General features: G+C 42.5%; 1 protein-coding gene across 1 annotated transcript in view; it reads left to right on the top strand.

The window, feature by feature from the left end:
• LOC126253461 (protein ELYS) overlaps positions 1 to 25,956 on the top strand; it is a 346,049-nt gene that overhangs the window by 89,546 nt on the left and 230,547 nt on the right. The window contains exon 13 of the mRNA XM_049954815.1: positions 23,372 to 23,602. Coding sequence (XP_049810772.1) covers positions 23,372 to 23,602 — 231 coding nt within the window. The remainder of the gene's footprint in view (positions 1 to 23,371; positions 23,603 to 25,956) is intronic.

Genomic DNA, 25,956 nt, shown 5'->3' on the forward strand with positions numbered 1-25,956 from the left:
GAAGGTTGTGTATAATTCACCATTTAATCATATGATTGATCTCTTCTGTTACTGCCTCTCACTTTGCCCATGGAATATGATGTGACATGACAGAAAATGTTTTATGTGGATAGACTTCAAATTTATGTTTGTGGTCTTTGATTACTCAGCCCGCCAGGTTAGCTGAGAGCACTAATGCACTGCTTCCTGTACTCGGGTAGGCGTGTTGGCCTTCGATCGAATCTGCCTGGTGGATTAATGACATGGGCCGGTGTGCCGGCCAGCCTGGATGTGGTTTTTAGGCAGTTTTCCACATCCCACTAGGTGAATACTGGGCTGGTCCCCACATTCTGCCTCAGTTACACGACTTGCAGACATGTGAAACACGTTCACACTATTTTGTGGTTTACACTACACGCAGACAGCTGGGGTACACTTACTGCATCAGCACAACCTTTCCTGCACTTGTGTGGACGACGACGTCCAGCTGTACGTACACAACTGGTTAACATTGCAGCTCCGGGAATTTTATGAGACAGCCATTCACTGCCTTGTGTCACAGTGAGACAAGTGTCTCAACAGCCAGGGCCAGTACTTCCAACATGCAGGTACTGGTTTCTGTAATTGTGCCTCCAGCTCGTTTCTTCTCGAACGCCCCTTATATTTGTAGCAGAGTTACAGCAAAATGCGAAACCTAACGAATACAAGCAGGAAATTACGTTAATGTGATCATATTGGCCCCTTGAAATAGCTCTAGATATTGATAATAGAAGGTAGCACCCGTCAAAGGACAGCTAATGAGACGTCATTACGTTGTTCTGATATGCAGTTAGCCCAGTTTTCAAGTGATAGATGGTTCACGCTCAAGAAAATCGTGGCTCCACTTAACATTCATGTGCGGTCATTGTAACACGAAGTTGTGGCCTGAGCTATGCTCGGGCATGGCTTACAATTTGTTAAGACAAATTATCTTAGGTTAAAACTTGTCTGGGAGTTCTACTTCATTTTCTTTGTGAAGAGTTGCCACATCTCTGTGATAATGTTGCAAATGTGTGATCAGTATTTCTATCATCAGATGTGCGTGATAGGCTTTTATCGATTGTGAAAGAAAATAAGTCCAGATTACGTGGTAACCTGAGTGACAAAAATTTGTGAAACTGTCTGTGTCAGTCCGTATGCCGGCAGTTTGTGTCAGGTATAAATTTTATTGGCTTACTGCCACAGAGTAAGCTCCCAGCCACCAAGGCGCGTGTTAAAAATAGACAACAGACACATGGGTAAGAAGGAAGAAGGAAGACCCCCCCCAACACACACACACACACACACACACACACACACACACACACACACACACACACACTTATAACCACGGTCGTCTCTGGCAGCTGAAGCCAGGCTGTTGTCTATTTCTCACTACGACCTTGTCAGCATGAAGCTTATTGCGTGACAGTCTTTTTGTTGTGCCTATCTGTAACCAAGCTTGATACAATGAAACTTCAATTTTACGTTCTCCGATTTTACATTTTTCACGATTCCACATCATGCATTTGTAGGCTGTGTGAAAAGCTCGTAAGATCAATGCTAAAAATTCCTCAGTTTTATATTTATTCCTCATAAGGTTTGCCTCAATTCGAAGTTCTTACTCGACGTCTTGCTTCACGTCGTCCCGTTTTCTTCCTACTGCATTTGATCTGTTTGAACAAGTTAAAAGTGGCTCGAAAGACAGGTGGTTTCCGCCCCAGATGGTGGTGGTGGAATTAAGGCAATATTTTAGGCTGTTGTGATGAGGGGAGATGGGAGAGAGGAAATGCTGATGTTATCCACAATCTATGTTGCCAATACTTAGCTTCACCGTGCAGTTATGATACAACTACTGCTAGGTTGCAGAGGTAATACAAAAACAAAACAGTTGACGTGAAGTGTTCCGGACTGAGCCAATATGTGACCACCTCTTCTTGTGCTACATATAACTCAGTCTCATCTTTTTGCATGATTTCTGATGTACGGTATTCACCAACAATATCAATCATCAACTTTTTTAATTAAAAAACTGAGTCTCGAAGAATATGCTCAGTCATAATTGAGGAAACGTCGCCCATTTCTGGTTAGTAGACTCTTACTGGTGGGTAACTTGCTAAGTTGCCCAATAGCCAGTGCAGACACCACACCATACTAATATTCGTACCGTGAGCTCACTTACTGGGTGTGTGGAGAGGGGAAGTGGCCCTTCAGCAACAGGAGTGCTGGTATGGATGAAAACATTTTGTGAAGTGCTGAAAATATACTTTTCATGCAGACGATGTGCTATGACAGAGATGTCACACGGAGATAGAACAAGGGTTTTGCGATAGTACATTGTAAAGACTTATGTGTTCAAATCTGACATGATACAGCTGGAACATCTACAACATCTACATACGTTGCACCACACACTCTAGATCCTGAAGATTGGTAGCAGTGATTGAGGACAGAGCAAAACTGTAGCACCTGAGCTTTCTTTCAAATTTACATTTTATACAGTGTACAGAAATGCAGTAAGCCATCATTTAATAAGCTTGTGATGTCAATTAGGGAAGTAAACTCAGTTTTTCAAGTCTTTTTCTTTCATCAGGCCTAAAACAGTGCTTTAATGGTGGTAAACATATGAATTGTGGCTCATAAGAAAAGCATTAAACAATAACAGCAATGGTGACAAAGTATGTCATTAAACACATGTTCACATGTGGTTTAACCATGTAGCTGCTGTGATGTTTTTCGTTTAATTCAACATGTTAATCAATTTTTGCTTTTTTCTGGGTGAACACAAAGGATGCGCTCTCAAAAACGCTTGTATTGAACATATAAATTGTTGTTTTAACATCTCAGAAAACAGCTCTATTGCCTTGTGTACCCAGATACACTATGTGATCAAAAGGATCCGGACACCTGGCTGAAGGTGACTTAAAAGTTCGTGGCGCCCTCCATCGCTAATGCTGGAAGTCAATATGGTGTTGGCCCACTCTTAGCCTTGATGACAGCTTCCACTCTCGCAGGCATACGTTCAATCAGGTGCTGGAAGGTTTCTTGGGGAATGGCAGCCCATTCTTCATGGAGTGTTGCACTGAGGAGAGATATCGATGTAGGTTGGTGAGGTCTGGCATGAAGTTGGCATTCCAAAACATCCCAAAGGTGTTCTATAAGATCCAGGTCAGGACTCTGTGCAGGCCAGTCCATTACGGGGAAGTTATTGTCATGTAACCACTCCGCCACAGGCCGTGCATTATGAACAGGTGCTCAATCGTGTTGAAAGATGCAATCGCATCCCCGAATTGCTCTTCAACAGTGAGAAGCAAGAAGGTGCTTAAAACGTCAATGTAGGCATCTGCTGTGATAGTGCCATACAAAACAACAAGGGGTGCAAGCTCCCTCCATGAAAAACACGACCACACCATAGCCACGCCACCTCCGAATTTTACTGTTGGCGTTACACACGCTGGCAGATGATGTTAGTGGGCATTCGCCATACCTACACCCTGGTGTCGGATCGCCACATTGTGTACTGTGATTCGTCACTCCACACAACGTTTTTCCAATGCTCAGTTGGCCAATGTTTACGCTCCTTACACCAAGTGAGGTGTCGTTTGGCATTTACCAGTGTGATGTGTGGCTTATGAGCAGCTGCTCAACCATGAAATCCAAGTTTTCTCACCTCCCGCCAAACTGTCATAGTACTTGCAGTGGATCCTGATGTAGTTTGGAATTCCCGTATGATGGTCTGGATAGATGTCTGCCTATTACACATTACAACCCTCTTCAACTGTTAGCAGTCTCTTTCAGTCAACAGATTAGGTCGGCCGGTACACTTTTGTGCTGTACATGTCCCTTCACTTTTTCCACTTCACTATCACATTGGAAGCAGTGGACCTAGGGATGTTTAGGGGTGTGGAAATATTGCATACAGATGTATGACACAAGTGACACCCAATTCCCTGACCATGTTTGAAGTCCGTGAGTTCCGCGGAGTGCCCCATTCTGCTCTCTCACGATGTCTAATGACTACTTAGGTCGCTGATGTGGAATATATGGCAGTAGATGGTAGCACAGTGCACCTAATATGAAAAAAAATGTGTGTTTTTTGGGGTGTCCAGATACTTTTTATCACATAGTGTACCAGCTTCAATTTTTTGTTGAGTTTTTACTTGCTGTTACACATCTTTGATACTTTAAGAACTGATGAAATTCGTTACCACAAATTATGGTACAAACATTGTATTTTAGATTTAATTTCCTTCAACTTAGACAGCTGGTATACGAAGTATTGGGGAAGATTGCAACTTTCAATCACACATGCCAATAACATGTGTTTTTGCACATATTTTTGGGAGTTTTTAGAATTTTCCTCAATTTTGTGTCTTTTTAAGTGCGGACCACACGAAAACGTAATACGTCATTTGATAGTGATGAAATTGTTTTTATTATGGTGGTACATGTTGTGCAGTAGTGTAAGCCAAGCCTCAATTAAAATGCAGAACAGGTTTGTTTTTGTGGTCATGTCATGTGTTTTATTCAGTTAGGAAAGCTGAAACACAATGCTGTATATTATTTTGAATGGTTTATCAACAGAAATTCATCTCATTGTGGTGAAGGCATATAAGGAACCTGTTCTTTCATTTTTAGAAGCTAAGAAATGAGGTACTGAATCAAATGTGCCTGTAGTACTGTTGATGATGTATAAGAAGGATGCTGCAAAACTGCAACCACAACAACAGTAAACTGTATAATATGGTACTGGACTGTTACCAGTTAACGGTACACAAAGTACTTGATGGCATAACCATGCAAGAAGAAAGTGTGTGGTATAAAAATTAACTCGGGGAAAACTGTATGCAAGATAAGTGCTGACAAATGCTGGCAAAAGAAAATATATATTTGAAATTCACACCTATTTTGGGGGTGCAGTAAAAAGAAACCAACTGATTTTGTGTGCACGAGAAGTGAAGTCCACCACTTATGCCAAACATGAGATGGCAGTCAGAGCAGTGGGCAAAAATGGATTACTATTGTAACCCTCACGCTCGAAATGCTTCAAACAGCAAAGTGTCAGTAACGCAAAAAGGAGGGCCATAGCTCAAAACTTCATGTGAGCTGTAATGTGGGTTAATGATGGAATGTTGGCACCAAATTTCATCGTGATTCTGCCCAGTGCCACCGTGAACATTAAAGCAATGAGAAATTTCTAACAGCCCCTATTACCCATTTTACCCCTTCTTTTGATGCCTTCGCAATGGAGAGTGGAAACGCAAATCCAGTGCTGAAATCGTGTAGTTTACTTGTGGATGGCTGAGGAAAACATTTCAGGCACCTCACCTCTCAGAATTGACACAAAAAGCATAAAGGGTGTCAATGAAACCACCCCTTTCCCTTGAGCATTGAATGCTGTACATTTTGTGGTCGAAAATGTCAGTTCTCAGTGCAATGAACAACAGGAAGATGTTCTATCTTTAACATTGCCGACACCCTTGGACATTTCAACCCTTATCTAAGAACATTTTGGGCTGCATCCCCACTGAATGTGATCACACCCCTTTGGAGTGCAGTGTGACTGGAGTTTTTGCTCTCGTTTACAGGTTATAACCACCAGGGAATGTTCAGAAATATTCGACTAAATCTGAACATGAACCCAAGCAAGAAAGGGTGCTTATACTTTTCCTACCATCCTGAGGCATGATCATTGGTGAGTGCAACATTAACCTGCTTGTAATTAAAATGGTAAAGGTGCCTCTAAAACCCCTCATCTCAGCAACACCCTTGGTGCCACCCATACAACTTTGGAGCATGTTGCAAATGTACCTTTCAGCCAATTTAGGCTGCTGGCTGCTGTAGTGCCTGAAGGTATACAAACCCCACCCAAGGTGTATTGAAGAGGTTTGCTAACCATCAGGCACTAAATCAGCTGCTAGGCTGAATGAGTTGTTGATGTTTCTGGCAGGTAAATTTGTAATGTGACCAGAAATGGTATGCGATTGACATCGAGGATGTTGCTGAACAGGAGGTAGGAGGGGGTCTTGGAGGCCCCATTTTCCATTTTATTTGTGCCCATATTAATGCTACACTCTCCCTTAATCACACCCAGGAGAGGAGAAGACATGTGGGCTAAAATAGCATAAGTAGCCTTTGCTGCTTTGTATGACATTCATATTTTTTTGAATGGTTTTGACCAGTACTAAGTGTTTCCAACCTGCACATGGGATCAAAAATGGTTATGCTGCACTACAAAGGGGTGTGATAACATTCAGTGGAGATGTAGCCTCGCAATGTCCTTAGAGAAGAGATGAAACGTACAAGGGTGTAAGCAGTGTCAAAGACTGTCAAGAACACCTTATAGCTCATCGCACTGCGAACTGTTGTTTTCAAATGCGAAATGACTGGGGAATCAATGCCAAAGAAATGGGTGGTTTCATTGATGCCCTTTATGCATCCCCCCTGAGGCCTTTTTGTGTTGATTTTGTCAGTGGTGTGTCTGAAATGATTTCCTTGGCTACCCATAAGAAAACAACATGATCTCAATGCTGGGTGTCATGGGTATTACCTCCCTCACAGAGACATTGAAAGAAAGGGTGAAATGTGGGTAAGAGGGGCTGTGTCGACCTTCTCATTGTGGGATGCATCCACAGTGGTATTGGGTGGAATTGTGGTGAAATTTGGTGCCAATGTGACATCGTTAAACCACTGTACAGCTCACATGAACTTCTGAACTGTTGCTCTTTCTGTCTGAAGCAATGCTGAGCCCAATTGTGACGTCACAGAGTGCCAAGCTTTTGCATCATTACAGAGGAAGGTTGTAGGCACCTTTGAGCCAAATTTCAAACTTGTGTGTTATAATGGGACACAATTACAGGGTTTCAAGAAAGTGATCCTTTTATATAATAGCACAGTGTATATTGTAATATCATAGTTCTAGTAAAATGATAGACTTAGATCAAGGAAGCATTATGTAAGTACTTATCTACCTTGTTGAACTGGAAGGTGATGAAGAGTGCTTCTGTTCAAATATATTTATATTTTATGCAGAAGTCCTAGAAGTTCTGAGATTACTTGTTAATTTTTTCATACCCTCACCTTATTTTGAAGATTTTGCTAAAGGAAAAGTCTTGAAACAACTGTTCTTCTTTTTTTTTAAGTATAGATTTATTTGCACAAATCAACAACATTTCTACTGAATGATCCACTGACTTTCCATGGTTGCAGCAGTGATCCCTTTTATAACGTCTTTACACTGTACAGACTGTTCACTTCTTTATTAAGACTTTAGGTGTAATTTCAGTTTCATAATCCGAATGATTCCAATTAAAGATCCACATTAATGACATTTAACATATAACATTTAAATCTATGTGATTACTGTGTTGATTTCATACCAACTTCTATTTCTTTTTGTAGAATTACAGAAGAGTTCACATATAACATATTTCAACACTTTTTCCTATTGAGTTTGGGTTTTGGCACTGCCTGTGAGAACCAGAATAAGAATTAGTTCTAACATGCCTCCAATAATCATAATTTTTTGAACTTGATGCCTGTTTTTATGAAAATTGTATAAATTATGTAACATTAACAATTCAGTGTCTTCATATCCATATCCCTTTTATTAATTCATCTATAGAATAATGAATGTAAATAAAGGAAAAATTGCAGAAAAATGAGCACAACTGCAGAGCACTAATGTAATACCGTGAAACAAAATGTTGCAAGATTAGCAACATATTGAAAGATCAGCTATGAAAAATAAAATACTGAAGTGTGTCATGATGTGTGGACAAATTTATCATGCTCTGCTGCTCCCCAGGTGCTGAGGGTGTGTTTAAAATGTCGGCCCTGGGTTTTCCTCAAGTTGTATTGAAGTCTTTACATGTTCTGTTCTACTGACCCTCTCACTACTGTGGACAAGTTATTTCTGAATCCGGTGTATAAAAAAAGTTTGGAGCATTTTACAAACAATGTATGTGTCACTTCTCATGCTGTGATTCATAAGGAACCTCATTTCGATATCTTGTACCGTTTATGTAATATGATGATTGTTATGGCCTAATGATTCCTGATTCACGGGCATGGAAATGGGTACGTCTCGCGCGACCATCTGCTGGATATAAAAATCAATAACTCGAGAATGAAATAAGAACTTTCTGTTCTCAGCTTTAAGTAAAAGTTTGTTATCATGTCTACTTTTAATAGGCAGCCATGTTTGAGCTAATATCAACCATATGCAAATTTTATACAAAGCATTTCTAGCTCCACAAACTCTAAAACTTCATGCAATGGCTTTATTACCTAATTTGATGCAGCACATTATCTATGATGAACAGCAAAAAGAAATTCTTCCTTATTGTGCTAAGCTATCAGACGTAAGAAGTGTAAAAATTATTTATTTATTTTTTCACTGAATAGTTTTCTTAAAATTGGATGACAAACTGTTTCATAGCCGCTGGAATGCCTTCCCTCAGCACAGGCAGCAGCGTTCGGCAAGCAGTACAGTGACAATGAGCTGCTCGTGGCACTGAATGCAGGTATCAAGTCTCTGACAGTCAAAAGCTTAAAGGTGTGTGCTGTATCATTCATTTGTCGAATCTTGGTCTGTTAAAGTACACCCTACACTTTTAAACAGCAGTTGTATTCTTTTACTTGGAAGGTTATGGACAGTGTTCTAAGGGATGCAAAAGGATTGTCGATCTTTTTCTTCTTACAAAGGATAAAAAATTGTCTGCCAAAAATGATAAGTTTACTGGACCAGCTGGCAAAAAATATGAGAGGTTTCAATAAGTAATGCAACACATTTCTTTTTGAAAAGTGTGTTGGTTTTGTACAAGATTCCGATGCATCATATTATTCCCCACTCTTTTGACTACAGAACCCTGTTTTTAATACTAGGATGGCCTGCAGGGGATAGGCAAAATAATGTGAACACCTGCACGTAGTTGGGAATGGTTTATTAATAAGGGGTGGACCCCATTTGCCTGTAATACAGCTGTGATTCTTCGTGGAATACTGGCATATAATGATTGTATATGGAATACTGGCATATAATGATTGTATAGTCTTCAGTGGAATGTCGTGCCACTCTTTGATCAGAACGTCTTCTAAAACTTGCAGTGATGAGGGAGGCGGAAATCTGTTCCAGAGACTGCGCTCCAGTAGCCCACAGGGGTTTGATAATGTTAAGAGTCCGGCGACTGTGCTGGCCATCTTACCATGATTGTACTGTCCTGGCTGTGTGAATGGGTACATTATCATCCTAAAATATGGCATCATTGTTGAGAACATCATTTGAATCATGGAGTGTCCTGATCACCTAAAATATTCACATGCTCATTGGCTGTAACACGACCCTTGGGTGGTAATGGTGGGACCAGCAGAATACCATGATATAGCTGCCCACACCATCACACTTTCACCTCTGTGCTTAACTGTTGGAATCAAGCAATCAGAATTGTAGGCTTCTTTTGGCATTCTCCAGATGTAAACCCGGCCCGATGTTGGAAATAATGGAAACATTGACTTGTCAGGCCATATGATGTGTGTTTCCACTGATCAGCCGTCCAAGATTTATGCTCCTGATGCCATGTTTTACGCTTCTTTGTGTTGGTTGTTGTCACTAATGGTTTCAGTATAGCAGCTCGCCCATGAATGCTAGCTTTATGGAGTCCTCGGCAAACACGATTGAAAGATATTTGGTCTCAAAGATGGCTGTTGAGCTCTGCTGTCAATTTAGTCACCATAGTTTTCTGTTTTGACACAATTTGTGTTAGCATACAACAATCTCTGTCATTTAGTTTTGATTTGCACCTGCTGTTACATTTACATGATGATTTCTTCCCATGCTTTGTGTAGGCTGATGTGACCGTTGAAACAGTTGCTCTTGAAACATTTAGTAAGTTGGCTTTCTTGGTTACTGATGTGACAGCTAATTGGGCCCCCACAATCTGCACTCTTTGGAACACTACTACGTCTTTCAGTGCACGTCGACCTCGGCCTCTAAATGCAAATACAAAGTGTGCACTACTCGTGAACAACCTGCACTGATGCCTAGTCCATGCTGAACATGCACAGTCCAGTGTGACATGTGCCTTACCTGTATTGTTGACCATCAAATACAACCATCCCATTTCTACCACTGTTCACATTATATTGCCTATCCCCTGTATATGTCTGTTAGCACCACTGTACTGGTCAACACCTTCTTGCATCAGTAACCTCCCCTTCATCCATGTACTGCTTTCCCTGGAATACATCCTTCATTGGGCCAAATAAATAAAATTCAGGAGCAGCATGGTCCAGGCTGTGGGGTGAATGAGGAAGAACAGCCCAATGAAGTTTTGTGAGCTGCTCTCGGGTGTGCAGACTTGTGTGAGGCCTTGCATTGTCCTGGGGAAGGAGAAGTTTCTTTGCATTTTTGTGGGGATGAACACACTGAAGCTGTTTCTTCAATTTCCAGAGAGTAGCACAGTACATTTCAGAGTTGATTGTTATCACCATGAGGAAGGACATCAGAGTAACCCCTTCAGTGTCCCACAAGACTTTACGTTGTGATGACTCAGGACTGTCGCCGTGACTCAGGAGTGTACCCTCCCCTCCGCTGCCCTCCTCTCCGCTGCGCAGGAGATGCAGTATGTTTTCATTTTACTGTCTTTAGGTTCAATGTATAAAAAAAGTCAGAAATATGTCGACCTGGTTAATTCCATCCAGTAACATTGTGCAGAAATATTGAAAAAAATTGGAGAGCTTTTTCTCCCAGACCATCAACAGACAATTGATCAACTGTCAGAGATTAGTGGTTTATCTTGGAGTTTGGTTCAGAGAATTTTAATGGAAGATTTGGGTAAACAGGAGACCAGTTCTTCCACCATGACAGTGCACCTGTACACACAGCCATCTATATTAGACATTTTTGGCTAAAAATGGTGTGGTTCCACTGCCCCACATACCTTATTCACCTGAGCTGGCTCCTTACTACTTTTTCTTATTTCCACACACGAAAAGGGGCACGAAAGTACACTGATTCGACAACACTGAAGCAATGGAGAAAAAACTGAGTTAGCTGTCAGCCATTTCTAAATGTGACTACAAAAAATGTTACGAACAGTGGGAGCACAGGTGGGACATATGTATTAGTTGTAATGGAGAGTATTTTGAAGGGGATAAGTTTGTTTTGTAAACAATTTGAAAATAAATAGCTTAAAAAAAATTATTTTAGTTTTTCTTTGGGTACCCCTCGTATGTCGGTCTGATTATATGCGGTAGATGCTCTGAGCACATCTACATCTTAGCTGTGTGGCTAATTGAAAATGTACTGTGGGCCACCATATATATATATATATATATATATATATATATATATATATATATATATGATGTGACTTACCAAATGAAAGTGCTGGCAGGTCGACAGACACACAAACATACACACAAAATTCAAGCTTTCGCAACAAACTGTTGCCTCATCAGGAAAGAGGGAAGGAGAGAGAAAGACGAAAGGATGTGGGTTTTAAGGGAGAGGGTAAGGAGTCATTCCAGTCCTGGGAGTGGAAAGACTTACCTTAGGGGGAAAAAAGGACGGGTATACACTCGCGCGCGCACACACACACACACATATCCATCCACACATATACAGACACAAGCAGACATATTTAAATATGTAGGAAAAATATATCTAAAAACAAAGATGATGCGACCCACCAAACGAAAGCGCTGGCAGGTCGACAGACACGCAAACAAACACAAACACACACACAATATTCAAGCCCCCGCAACAAACCGTCGCCCCATCAGGAAAGAGGGAAGGAGAGGGAAAGACGAAAGGATGCGGGCCCTAAGGGAGAGGGCAAGGAGTCACTCCAATCCCGGGAGCGGAAAGACCCACCTTAGGGGGAAAAAAGGACGGGTGCACACTCGCGCGCACACACACACACATCCATCCACACATACACAGACACAAGCAGACATATTTAAAGACAAAGAGTTTGGGCAGAGATGTCAATCGAGGCAGAAGTGCAGAGGCAAAGATGTTGTTGAATGACAGGTGAGGTATGAGTGGCGGCAACTTGAAATTAGCGGAGATTGAGTCCTGGTGGATAACAGGAAGAGAGGATATATTGAAGAGCAAGTTCCCATCTCCGGAGTTCAGATAGGTTGGTGTTAGTGGGAAGTATCCAGATAACCCGGACGGTGTAACACTGTGCCAAGATGTGCTGGCCGTGCACCAAGGCATGTTTAGCCACAGGGTGATCCTCATTACCAACAAACACTGTCTGCCTGTGTCCATTCATGCGAATGGACAGTTTGTTGCTGGTCATTCCCACATAGAAAGCTTCACAGTGTAGGCAGGTCAGTTGGTAGATCACGTGGGTGCTTTCACACGTGGCTCTGCCTTTGATAGTGTACACCTTCCGGGTTACAGGACTGCAGTAGGTGGTGGTGGGAGGGTGCATGGGACAGGTTTTACACCGGGGGCGGTTACAAGGGTAGGAGCCAGAGGGTAGGGAAGGTGGTTTGGGGATCTCATAGGGATGAACTAACAGGTTACGAAGGTTAGGTGGACGGCGGAAAGACACTCTTGGTGGAGTGGTGAGGATTTCATGAAGGATGGATCTCATTTCAAGGCAGGATTTGATGAAGTCGTATCCCTGCTGGAGAGCCACATTCAGAATCTGATCCAGTCCCGGAAAGTATCCTGTCAGAAGTGGGGCACTTTTGTGTTTCTTCTGTGGGAGGTTCTGGGTTTGAGAGGATGAGGAAGTGGCTCTGGTTATTTGCTTCTGTACCAGGTCGGGAGGGTAGTTGCGGGATGCGAAAGCTGTTGTCAGGTTGTTGGTGTAATGGTTCAGGGATTCCGGACTGGAGCAGATTCGTTTGCCACGAAGACTTAGTCTGTAGGGAAGGGACCGTTTGACGTGGAATGGGTGGCAGCTGTCGTAATGGAGGTACTGTTGCTTGTTGGTGGGTTTGATGTGGACGGACGTGTGAAGCTGGCCATTGGACAGGTGGAGGTCAACATCAAGGAAAGTGGCATGGGATTTGGAGTAGGACCAGGTGAATGTGATGGAACCAAAGGAGTTGAGATTGGAGAGGAAATTCTGGAGCCCTTCTTCACTGTGAGTCCAGATCATGAAGATGTCATCAATAAATCTGTACCAAACTTTGGGTTGGCAGGCCTGGGTAACCAAGAAGGCTTCCTCTAAGCGACCCATGAATAGGTTGGCTGGCGTACGAAGGGGCCATCCTGGTACCCATGGCTGTTACCTTTAACTGTTGGTATGTCTGGTCTTCAAAAGTGAAGAAGTTGTGGGTCAGGATGAAGCTAGCTAAGGTAATGAGGAAAGAGGGTTTTAGGTAGGGTGGCAGGTGATCGGCGTGAAAGGAAGTGCTCCATCGCAGCGAGGCCCTGGACGTGTGGGATATTTGTGTATAAGGAAGTGGCATCAATAGTTACAAGGATGGTTTCTGGTGGTAACGGATTGGGTAAGGACTCCAGGCGTTCGAGAAAGTGGTTGGTGTCTTTGATGAAGGATGGGAGACTGCATGTAATGGGTTGAAGGTGTTGATCTACGTAGGCAGAGATACGTTCTGTGGGGGCTTGGTAACCAGCTACAATGGGGCGGCCGGGATGATTGGGTTTGTGAATTTTAGGAAGAAGGTAGAAGGTAGGGGTGCGGGGTGTCGGTGGGGTCAGGAGGTTGATGGAGTCAGGTGAAAGGTTTTGTAGGGGGCCTAAGGTTCTGAGGATTCCTTGAAGCTCTGCCTGGACATCAGGAATGGGATTACCTTGGCAAACTTTGTATGTGGTGTTGTCTGAAAGCTGACGCAGTCCCTCAGCCACATACTCCCGACGATCAAGTACCACGGTCATGGAACCCTTGTCCGCCGGAAGAATGGCGATGGACCGGTCAGCCTTCAGATCACGGATAGCCTGGGCTTCAGCAGTGGTGATGTTGGGAGTAGGATTAAGGTTTTTTAAGAAGGATTGAGAGGCAACGACCTGGTACAGAAGCAAATAACCAGAGCTACTTCCTCATCCTCTCAAACCCAGTACCTCCCACAGAAGAAACACAAAAGTGCCCCACTTGTGACAGGATACTTTCCGGGACTGTATCAGATTCTGAATGTGGCTCCCCAGCAGGGATACGACTTCCTCAAATCCTGCCCTGAAATGAGATCCATCCTTCATGAAATCCTCACCACTCCACCAAGAGTGTCTTTCCGCCGTCCACCTAACCTTCGTAACCTGTTAGTTCATCCCTATGAGATCCCCAAACCACCTTCCCTACCCTCTGGCTCCTACCCTTGTAACCGCCCCCGGTGTAAAACCTGTCCCATGCACCCTCCCACCACCACCTACTCCAGTCCTGTAACCCGGAAGGTGTACACGATCAAAGGCAGAGCCACGTGTGAAAGCACCCACGTGATCTACCAACTGACCTGCCTACACTGTGACGCATTCTATGCGGGAATGACCAGCAACAAACTGTCCATTCGCATGAATGGACACAGGCAGACAGTGTTTGTTGGTAATGAGGATCACCCTGTGGCTAAACATGCCTTGGTGCACGGCCAGCACATCTTGGCACAGTGTTACACCGTCCGCGTTATCTGTATACTTCCCACTAACACCAACCTATCCGAACTCCGGAGATGGGAACTTGCTCTTCAATATATCCTCTCTTCCTGTTATCCACCAGGACTCAATCTCCGCTAATTTCAAGTTGCCGCCACTCATACCTCACCTGTCATTCAACAACATCTTTGCCTCTGCACTTCTGCCTCGATTGACATCTCTGCCCAAACTCTTTGTCTTTAAATATGTCTGCTTGTGTCTGTGTATGTGTGGATGGATGTGTGTGTGTGTGTGTGTGTGTGTGTGCGCGCGAATGTGTACCCGTCCTTTTTTCCCCCTAAGGTGGGTCTTTCCACTCCCGGGATTGGAATGACTCCTTGCCCTCTCCCTTAGGGCCCGCATCCTTTCGTCTTTCCCTCTCCTTCCCTCTTTCCTGATGGGGCGACGGTTTGTTGCGGGGGCTTGAATATTGTGTGTGTGTTTGTGTTTGTTTGTGTGTCTGTCGACCTGCCAGCGCTTTCGTTTGGTGGGTCGCATCATCTTTGTTTTTAGATATATTTTTCCTACATATTTAAATATGTCTGCTTGTGTCTGTATATGTGTGGATGGATGTGTGTGTGTGTGTGTGTGTGTGTGTGTGTGTGTGTGTGTGTGCGCGCGCGAATGTGTACCCGTCCTTTTTTCCCCCTAAGGTAAGTCTTTCCACTCCCGGGATTGGAATGACTCCTTACCCTCTCCCTTAAAACGCACATCCTTTCGTCTTTCTCTCTCCTTCCCTCTTTCCTGATGAGGCAACAGTTTGTTGCGAAAGCTTGAATTTTGTGTGTATGTTTGTGTGTCTGTCGACCTGCCAGCACTTTCATTTGGTAAGTCACATCATCTTTGTTTTTATATATCAAAAAACAACCAACGGTTGCTTCATCAGGAAAGAGGGAAGGAGAGGGAAAGACGAAAGGATGTGGGTTTTAAGGGAGAGGGTAAGGAGTCATTCCAATCCCGGGAGCGGAAAGACTGCTATAAAATCCACCGTTTCCGGTTCACAAACAGTTCCTTTCTCCTATTAAACAACCATTTTGGCCAGTTCTAATAACTTTCGCTTTATTTCCATTTCCGTTTTTCCCACATCACTGATCATTTTTAACCACTTCCCACAGGTTTTAACGTCATTATTTCTTCGTCAGACAATTGTTAGCCTCATTTTCATAATCTGCCACCACAAAACCACTCCTTTTAATACATTTGCACACAGTTTTTTTCGAAATTTTCCCGAATTTCTCCATCCTTTAACGTGTTTTGGAGGCAACACAACCACCTAACCTTTGTGCACATCGTAGTTTACCAACCCAAGTTCACCACAGGATAAACATAGCTCAGCTTTTACCAACACTTTTTTGCCTTTTTCCACACCAGATCTCCAGTTGCTTTCCAGTTCACCTTTACCTCTCCCCATATATTATTATTTTCATTTTCGTTTCAGCCTCATGTCACTTTCCACCTTCTAATGATCACCCTCATAACATCCCCACAACAATCCCATTAAGTTTTATTTACATTCCCTCCGCAAACATGCCTTCCCCCTAGCCAGATTATGCTCCCATATTTTATTTTCCCAGGCCTGTCTGACATTTGGCATTACCCCCAAAGGCCTCACACTTAAAGTTCCCATCTCTGGCTGTAACCCTTCTTTCCATCAGTCCCTATACCAGTTTCAAACTGAACAATCCATTGCCCTCACCCACCTAATCCTTCACCTACACAACTCAGCCAATGAACACACCCGTCAACTCCTATCCTTAATAAAAGTCCTCAATCTTTCCTCTCCCACATCCTCACCGGCTGTTCAGAGCATCTTCCTTCAGGCCAACCGCAAATTAGAACAGCATGCCACCCTCCACCTCAAAAACTATCCAATCTCCTGGTTTCCCACCTCCGGAAAGGCAACTCACTCACCCTTCACAACCTTTCCAGCAAACCTCAACCTCCTCTCATTGCACACAGACCCAGTCTCTCCCATCTACTCAATCTCCCTAGTCCAACTCCACTCCCCCCAAAACCTCAAAATTCGAATCAACACAATCTGGAACCACAACACCCTAATTCAGTAGTTAACCTTTCCTCCAAACCTCTCTCCCAATCCGAAACCTCTGTCCTATCCAAAGGCCTCACCTTCAGCCCCACTCCCAGATTCAACCAAACAGCCCTCGTCAAAGATTTACTGTCCTACACTCGTACTCTCTGCTGGAAATATCACTTTGCCACGAAGAAAAATGATCCTAATCCTACTCCTAATGATCCAACTCCCCAAGACACTATCCAAATTGAACCCTGCCTGGAACAGTTCCGTCCTCCGTCACAGCGGGACCCACCACCCCTTCCTCAATATCACCCTCTCCAAACCTTCCAGGAATTTCTGACTTCCAGCCTTGCCTCTCAATCCTTCTTAAAAAACCTTAATCCTACTCCCAACATCACCACTGCTGAAGCCCAGGCTATCCGTGATCTGAAGGCTGACCGATCCATCGTCATTCTTCCGGCGGACAAGGGTTCCACGATCGTGGTACTTGATCGTCTGGAGTATGTGGCTGAGGGACTGCGTCCGCTTTCAGACAACACTACATACAAAGTTTGCCAAGGTAATCCCATTCCTGATGTCCAGGCAGAGCTTCAAGGAATCCTCAGAACCTTAGGCCCCCTACAAAACCTTTCACCTGACTCCATCAACCTCCTGACCCCATCGACACCCCGCACCCCTACCTTCTCCCTAAAATTCACAAACCAAATCATCCCGGCCGCACCATTGTAGCTGGTTATCAAGCCCCCACAGAACGTATCTCTGCCTACGTAGATCAAAACCTTCAACCCATTACATGCAGTCTCCCATCCTTCATCAAAGACACCAACCACTTTCTCGAACGCCTGGAATCCTTACCCAATCTGTTACCCCCGGAAACCACCCTTGTAACGATTGATGCCACTTCCTTATACACAAATATTCCGCACTTCCAGGGCCTCGCTGCGATGGAGCACTGCCACCTGCCACCCTACCTAAAACCTCTTTCCTCATTACCTTAGCCAGCTTCATCCTGACCCACAACTTATTCACTTTCGAATGCCAGACATACCAACAATTAAAGGGAACAGCCATGGGTACCAGGATGGCCCCCTCGTACGCCAATCTATTTATGGGTCGCTTAGAGGAAGCCTTCTTGGTTACCCAGGCCTGCCAACCCAAAGTTTGGTACAGATTTATTGATGACATCTTCATGATCTGGATTCACAGTGAAGAACAACTCCAGAATTTCCTCTCCAACCTCAAGTCCTTTGGTTCCATCACATTCACCTGGTCCTACTCCAAATCCCATGCCACTTTCCTTGACGTTGACATCCATCTGTCCAATGGCCAGCTTCACACGTCCGCCCACATCAAACCCACCAACAAACAACAGTACCTCCATTATGACAGCTGCCACCCATTCCACATCAAACGGTCCCTTCCCTACAGCCTAGGTCTTCGTGGCAAACGAATCTGCTCCAGTCCGGAATCCCTGAACCATTACACCAACAACCTGAAAACAGCTTTCGCATCCCGCAACTACCCTCCCGACCTTGTACAGAAGCAAATAACCAGAGCCACTTCCTCATCCCCTCAAACCCAGAACCTCCCACAGAAGAACCACAAAAGTGCCCCACTTGTGACAGGATACTTTCCAGGACTGGATCAGACTCTGAATGTGGCTCTCCAGCAGGGATACGACTTCCTCAAATCCTTCCCTGAAATGAGATCCATCCTTCATGAACTCCTCCCCACTCCACCAAGAGTGTCTTTCCGCCGTCCACCTAACCTTCGTAACCTGTTAGTTCATCCCTATGAAATCCCCAAACCACCTTCCCTACCCTCTGGCTCCTACCCTTGTAACCGCCCCCGGTGTAAAACCTGTCCCATGCACCCTCCCACCACCACCTACTCCAGTCCTGTAACCCGGAAGGTGTACACGATCAAAGGCAGAGCCACGTGTGAAATCACCCACGTGATTTATCAACTGACCTGCCTACACTGTGAAGCTTTCTATGTGGGAATGACCAGTAAGAAACTGTCCATTTCGCATGAATGGACACAGGCAGACAGTGTTTGTTGGTAATGAGAAGCACCCTGTGGCTAAACATACCTTGGTGCACGGCCAGCACATCTTGGCACAGTGTTACACTGTCCGGGTTATCTGGATACTTCCCACTAACACCAAACTGTCAGAACTCCGGAGATGGGAACTTGCCCTTCAGTATATCCTCTCTTCTCGTTACCCCCCAGGCCTCAACCTCCGCTAATTTCAAGTTGCCGCCACTCATACCTCACCTGTCTTTCAACAACATCTTTGCCTTTGTACTTCCGCCTCGGCTGACATCTCTGCTCAGACTCTTTGCCTTTACAAATGTCTGCATGTGTCTGTGTATGTGCGGATGGATATGTGTGTGTATTCGAGTGTATACGTGTCCTTTTTGCCCCTAAGGTAAGTCTTTCCGCTCCCGGGATTGGAATGACTCCTTACCCTCTCCCTTAAAACCCACATCCTTTCGTCTTCCCTCTCCTTCCCTCTTTCCTGATGAGGCAACCGCTGGTTGCGAAAGCTTGAATTTTGTGTGTATGTTTGTGTTTGTTTGTGTGTCTATTGACGTGCCAGTGCTTTCGTTTGGTAAGTCACATCATCTTTGTTTTTATATATATGTAATATTTGCCGCTTCTTTGCAAAAGATTTACGGTAAATACTTTCGATGTTCATATTCGTGGGAACAAATTAAGTATTCTGATTCTGAGGTGCCTTAGTAGACGATAGATACTATATCAATAGTTCTGTAGCTTATATAGTCATATTCATGAGGTGTTAAGAGATTTGGTCTCATATTTTTACTTCCCAACCAGTACTGCACTTTATATATTCAAACAATTGAAAATCTAAGATTGAATAATGACAATATTATGAAAAGGATATGTGTGTTTTGTCTATTTCGGAAGAAGGCGTTCTGGCCGAAAGCTTATGTGTTAAGTAGTCTTTTTGTTGTGCCTGTCAGCGACTCAACATCTCTTCTATAGAGTAAGTAGCAATCTATTCTTTTCATAATATTATACTTTTTATATTGGAATTTCTGTTGTTTTATTCAGTATATTTTCTACACTACTTCAGTCTTTCCTTTCTGTTTTGTTGTAGATTTTGGTCTCTTATGCTCCTATGCTGTAACTGCTCTTCATCAATGGTTGTTTATTGCCTTCACTGTCAGTTATAACTTTTTAAGTTTCCAGACCACTTTGGTGATTGTCTTATCCTGTTCATCTTTCCATTCTTTGACCCATGCTCCAGGTAACTTTCTGGTTTGAATTTAGAATATTTTCTCTAAACCTTTGCTTTCTTTTGATATTTTGATGGATCCATGGATCCTCTGAAGTCAACAACTAACATTTGTTATTTGTAGATTTGGTTGTTCATATATTGTTACGTATATTTAATACAGAACAGAAATTGAATAATTTTCCTTCCATCAGTATTTTCATCATTGCTTCAATAAGGAAAAAAGATATCATTACAGCATAACCATTTAAGAACAATGTAGATTTCCCTTTCCCTCCTTTTTTGCTTCATGTTGTTTGTGTTGTGTCCTCAAGTACCCACATATCTATGGTTGGAGATGCTGTTGTGAAGTTTAAAGTGTCTTGTGTTTTGGTATTGTATCATTCTTTCCAGATTCTTGAGATCAGACATTTCAGTCTTCTTGCGGAAGCCCTTAGTGAAAAGCCCAAAGTGTCAGATCAGAAGTATGCCCCAATACCAAATCCCAAGAACTTCTGATATGGTCAGCAACAGCCATGGAAACATATCTTTCATGAAAAAAAGCCACTTTAGAGTAACTGCTACTCTTGATTGATAGGGAGAGGTGAAGTGGGAATTTGTTATAGACTTAGTTGTGGGGTACCTATTTTATTTGTATTTGTGGAAACTTCATTAAAAGTGCTGCTAAAATCTGTAGATTTAAGTTTTAGTGCAACAATTGTTTTCCTTCACATATAGCTGTTAATAAAAATCTTTTCTAAAGTTGTGGTCCTAAACGTGTAACAAAAGTTTGTGCTAAATTTGTAATATTGTTGTTGTTGCTCTTAGACTTAACATGTCAGGATGTTTTTGAAACTGAGGTTACATGTAAAATCCAATAGGAAACAATATAAAGCAATATATCCATACCATTTCTCAAGTGTAAATCTGCTTGCTTTCATTTTCTTGATGTTCCATGTTATGATTAATGTATGTTTGTTATACACTGAGATGACAAAAGCTTTGTGATACCTCCTAATATGATATTGGACCTCCTTTTGCTCAGTGTAGTGCGGCAATTCAGACTGGCATGGACTCAATAAGTTGTTGCAAGGCTCTTGCAGAAATATTGAGCCATGCTGCCTCTATAGCCCTCCATAGTTATGAAAGTGTTGCCAGTGCAGGACTTTGTGCACAAACATAACCTCTCAGTTACGAGGATTGTTTGAAAAGTTCTCAGAATGGAATAGAAAAAAAGTACTTACATCACTGAAACATTTTATTTTTCAATGTAGTCTCCTTGTAGATTAATGTGCACTTGGTCCATCGATGTTCCAGTGCCTTGGTCCCAGCTCGAAAATGAGTTTCCTCCAGGCTTGAAAAATAGTTCTCACTCCAGCTATCAATTCTGTGTTTCAATTGAATCTTTGTCCACTAAGAAAAATTGCTAGTTTTGGGAAGAGATGGGAGTCTGACTGAGCCATAGGTGAATAAGGCAGGTGTGGCAACAATTCATACCTTAGTTCGTGTAATTTTGCCATGGTGAGATGGCACGTGTGTGGGCGCACTTCATGGAAGATGACTTTCTTCCTTGTTAAACCTGATCTTTTTTTTCACGTATCTTTTGTTACAATTTGCCCAGGAGGTTATCATAGTATTCTCTAGCAATTGTTTACCTAGTGGGGAGATAACCTACAAACAGAATCCCCTTCACATCTCAGAACACTGATACCATGACTTTTCTCGCCGAAGGAATTGTCTTTGCTTTCTTTGGTGGCGAAGAATCAGCATATTTCCACTGCTTTGACTGTTGTTTTGTCTGTGGGGATATAATAGTGCAGCCAAGTTTCATCTGTGGTCACAAACTGGTGCAAAAAATATTGTTTGTTTCTCCTTAAATGGGCCAAACATTGTTCCGATATGTCCAGTTTCATGCGTTTTTGATCCAGCATCAGGAGTCGAGGCCCTCATCTTGCAGATAATTTTTTCATTTCTAATTCTTCAGTTAAAATGCGATATACCCTTTCAGATAACATCTGGCAATTTCACACACTTTCAATCAGCGATCCTCCATGACCATTTTGTGCACTTTTGCAATGATTTCTGGGGTAGTGACACATCTTGGCCGACCAGTGCGTGGATCATCATCTAAGCTCTCCTGACCAAATTTAAATTCATTTGTCCATTTGACAACAGCTGAATATGAAGGAGCAGTGTCCTCCAGTGTATTCTGGAAATCAGCATGAATGTCCTTTGCTTTCATACCTCTCTTTAGGAAGTACTTAATCACTGCCCAAAACTTTTTTTTTCTCATCTTCACAAATCACTACTTGGGAACAACAGAGCCACATCACTGCCATAGCTCTCTCTCAAGAGCACCAATGTGGCACGTGTTTACAGGCAACAGTCCAATGAATATCTACAGGCAACAGTCCAATGAATATCACATGAACAACTCGTTGCGCTAACGCTGACCTCTTGTGTTGATTTGGAAAACTTTTCAAATCGCCCTCATATGTCCCATAAGTGTTTCATGGGATTCTTGTCAGGCTATCTGGGTGGCCAAATCATTCACTTGAATTGTCCAGAATTTTCATCAAACCAATCGCCAACAGTTGTGGCCCAGTGACGCAACACATTTTCATAAAATTTCTCTCATTGTTTGCGAACATGAAGTCCATGAATGGCTGCAAGTGGTCTCCAAGTAGCTGAACATAACAATCTCCAGTCAATGATCGGTTCAATGTAGCCAGCACCAGATTGCACAGTCCCTTGTTGACAACTTGGGTCCGTGGCTTCACGGGGTCTGTGCCACACTTGAACCCTTCATCAGCTCTTACCAACTGAAATAGGGACTCATTTGCTCAGGCCATGGTTTTCCAGTCGTCTGTGGTCCAACAGATATGGTCACGAGCCCAGGAGAGGTACTGTAGGTAATGTCATGCTGTTAGGAAGGGCACTTGCACTGGTTATCTGCTGCCATAACCCATTAATGCCAAATTTTACCACACTGTCCTAATGGATACATTTGTCATACCTCCCACTTGATTTCTGTGTTTATTTCACGTAGTGTTGCTTGTTTGTTAACACTGACAAATCTATGCAAATGCCACTGCCCCTAGTCATCAAGTGAAGGCCACAGTGACTACTCTGACCAAGGTGAGAGGTAATGTCTTAAATTTGGTACTCTTGTCACTGTGGATCTTGGAATATTGAATTCCATCATGATTTCTAAAATGGAATGTCATGTACGTCTGTATCGAACTACCATTCCACCTTCATAGTCTGTTAATTCCCATATTTCGGCCATAATCATGTCAGAAATCTTTCCTCGTGAGTACAAATGACAGCTCCGCTAATGCACTGCCTCTTTGTACCATGTGTACGCGATACTACCACCATCTCTATATGTGCAGATTGTCACCTCAGTGTATGTCTGTTCATAAGCTCTACGAATCTGTAAATGAAATGTAATGTTGCTTGTTCTAAATGTAGCTGTGTGCTGTTGCAGGAGGGCTGACTTGAAGGATGAAGTTCCTCTCTTTGTTGACCTGTTGCTAGAACAGGACAAGTCACTCAAGCTAAAGGAACTATGGGTCCAGGATGGTGGATCTGGTTTCTATCCTCCTCCCTCTCTCCAAGCACTGCTCCAGACTTACCTAATCGATGTTTTGGACACAACTGCCAAACATCGCTTTGTGATATATGTATTCCTTGATCTTGCTGAAACACTAGATGACAGGTAAGATTCAAGTAAAACAAATTTTCAGTGAAAGCAGTTATGGTCGTGGGCTCAGTTTTTGGTAGGAGACTGGAGCAGATGGGATTAGCTGTTAGACATTCCATTTCACACATTAATTACACTAATTGAGGAGTGTTTTTTCGAAACTAGATAAATGCAACAGATACAGTTTTCCATAAAATGAGTTTTTCTGTTTTCACCTAGGTTTAATATTTGAGCACTTGAATTTTCAAAGACTAGTAGATCTCACTTACATTAGTAAAATGTTGTAATGAAACATGTTAAAATTTAATTTTTACAACAGTGTATTAAGATGTGATTTTTCCAGTCTTTTTCAAAAGTCAATAAATGCTTATAATTATTGCTGGTATCATTTACATTGCCTCATTTAATTCCACATGTTTTTCCACAGTTAATATTTTTATGTCTGTAGTGTTTATTATATGCCTGCATTGTTGTAAAATACATAATTTTGCACATGTTATTGTATACAGCATTTTTTACTTTATAGTTTTCGACTTTATTGAGAGCACAAACAATAATAATGGAAATACAGTGGCATAATACAATAATAGCGGTGATAAACAATGGAAAAACCAGTATGGAATGCAATAATATAATGAAAAGGAAAGTTGCTGCTCACCATATAGTGGAGATGCTGAGTCACAGATAGGCACAACAAAAATACTGTCACAAATAAAGCTTTTGGACAGTAAGGCCTTCATAAAAAAAAATTGCGCACACGCAAACGCATCACACACACGACTGCAGTGAGTGTGTGTGTGTGTGTGTGTGTGTGTGTGTGTGTGTGATATCTAATTTTGATGCAGACCTTACTGGCCGAAAGCTGTACTTGTGACAGTCTTTTTGTTGTGCCTATCTGCGACTCAGCATTTCTGCTATATGGTGAGTAGCACCTTTCCTATACAGAATATTGTAATGACAGTGATAACTGTTTTATCATAATTGTTTAGCTTATATTGTCAATACTTCATGAAGTATAAAATTAATAACGCAAAAAGTATTGAATTTTGCAATCACATTGTTATTGTAAAGTTTATCCTCATACATCTGCACAGTATTCGTCTAGGACATGTGTAAAACTCCTTTGCACACTCTGGAATTTCAGAAGACTTCAGCAAGACCGAAACATTTTTCTTCTTTCCTTTGCTTACTTTATTTTGTGTTGGTAAAAGAGTGGATGTTCGTACTATTTGGTGGTATGGTTTCTTTCGTCTCAGATTGTCAACTTGTATTGGATCTGCAGAGTATGTATCACTTACTGACACATTAACAATTTCCTTTGTTTTCTTGTATGAGATGACATGCTGGCTGTTCATTTTGAATAGTAGCTTTGATTTTAGTAGTTTCTGAGCACTGTCTTTTAGATATTTAACACTCCAGTCTGTGTTTAGAAGTTTGAGAGTATCATGTTTTTCTAAAATATCGTAATATTCTTTAGGAGACAAGATGCTTTCTTTTTTTTCTGTATGACATATCATTCTACCAACACCTGGTCTGGAGGCATGTAGCTATGGACACTAACTGGGAAGAAGTGGCTAATATTATTGAATTTTGTGCTCTTTTTCCAAGAATGTGGTGAGCATCACCGTCATATCAACGTTTTTTTATTTTGGCTGCTGCAGGAATCTGAGAATAAGAGGGCGGTTCAGAAAGTAACCTCCGATTGGTCACAGTGCGGGTTGTGGGGGGAGTAGCGACGCCATCTGTGCGTTCACGCACTCAACAGGTCAGTCGGCATCAAGCCGTGGTCGAGTGAACGTCGTACCTACGCTAGTTTAGTTTTTGTGGCAGTTTGAAATGTGTGCTGCAATAGAAAACCCCGCCAAATGTGAAGTGCGTGTTGTCATAAGGTTTTTTACAGCCAAAGGATGTTCTGCAGCAGCTATTCATCGTGAGCTTTGTGCCGTGTACGGACCAAGAGTTATGAGTGAAGGAGTTGTCCGTGAGTGGGTACGTTTATTTAAAGTGGACGAGAAAACGTTCATGATGAAGAGAGGAGTGGTAGACCATCATTGGTGACTGACAAACTCGTTCAGACAGTTGATGCAAAAGTTCGTGAAAATCGACGTTTCTCAATGTCGGAATTGTCTACTGGTTTTCCACAGATTTCTAAGACTCTCTTGAGCGGTTTGATGACGACGAAGAGCTCAAAGATGCGGTCACAGGCTGGCTCCAGGCACAAGCGGGTGATTTTTATGCAGAAGGAATTTCAAAGCTTGTGGAGAGATACGATAAGTGCCTCAATCGCTATGGAGACTATGTAGAAAAATAGTGCAAAGATGTAGTTGTAAGATGTATATATTAAAATATTTTTATTTAACTTGGTGTAT

The sequence above is a fragment of the Schistocerca nitens genome, chromosome 4, assembly GCF_023898315.1.
Source record: "Schistocerca nitens isolate TAMUIC-IGC-003100 chromosome 4, iqSchNite1.1, whole genome shotgun sequence".
NCBI classification, from domain to species: Eukaryota; Metazoa; Arthropoda; class Insecta; order Orthoptera; family Acrididae; genus Schistocerca; species Schistocerca nitens.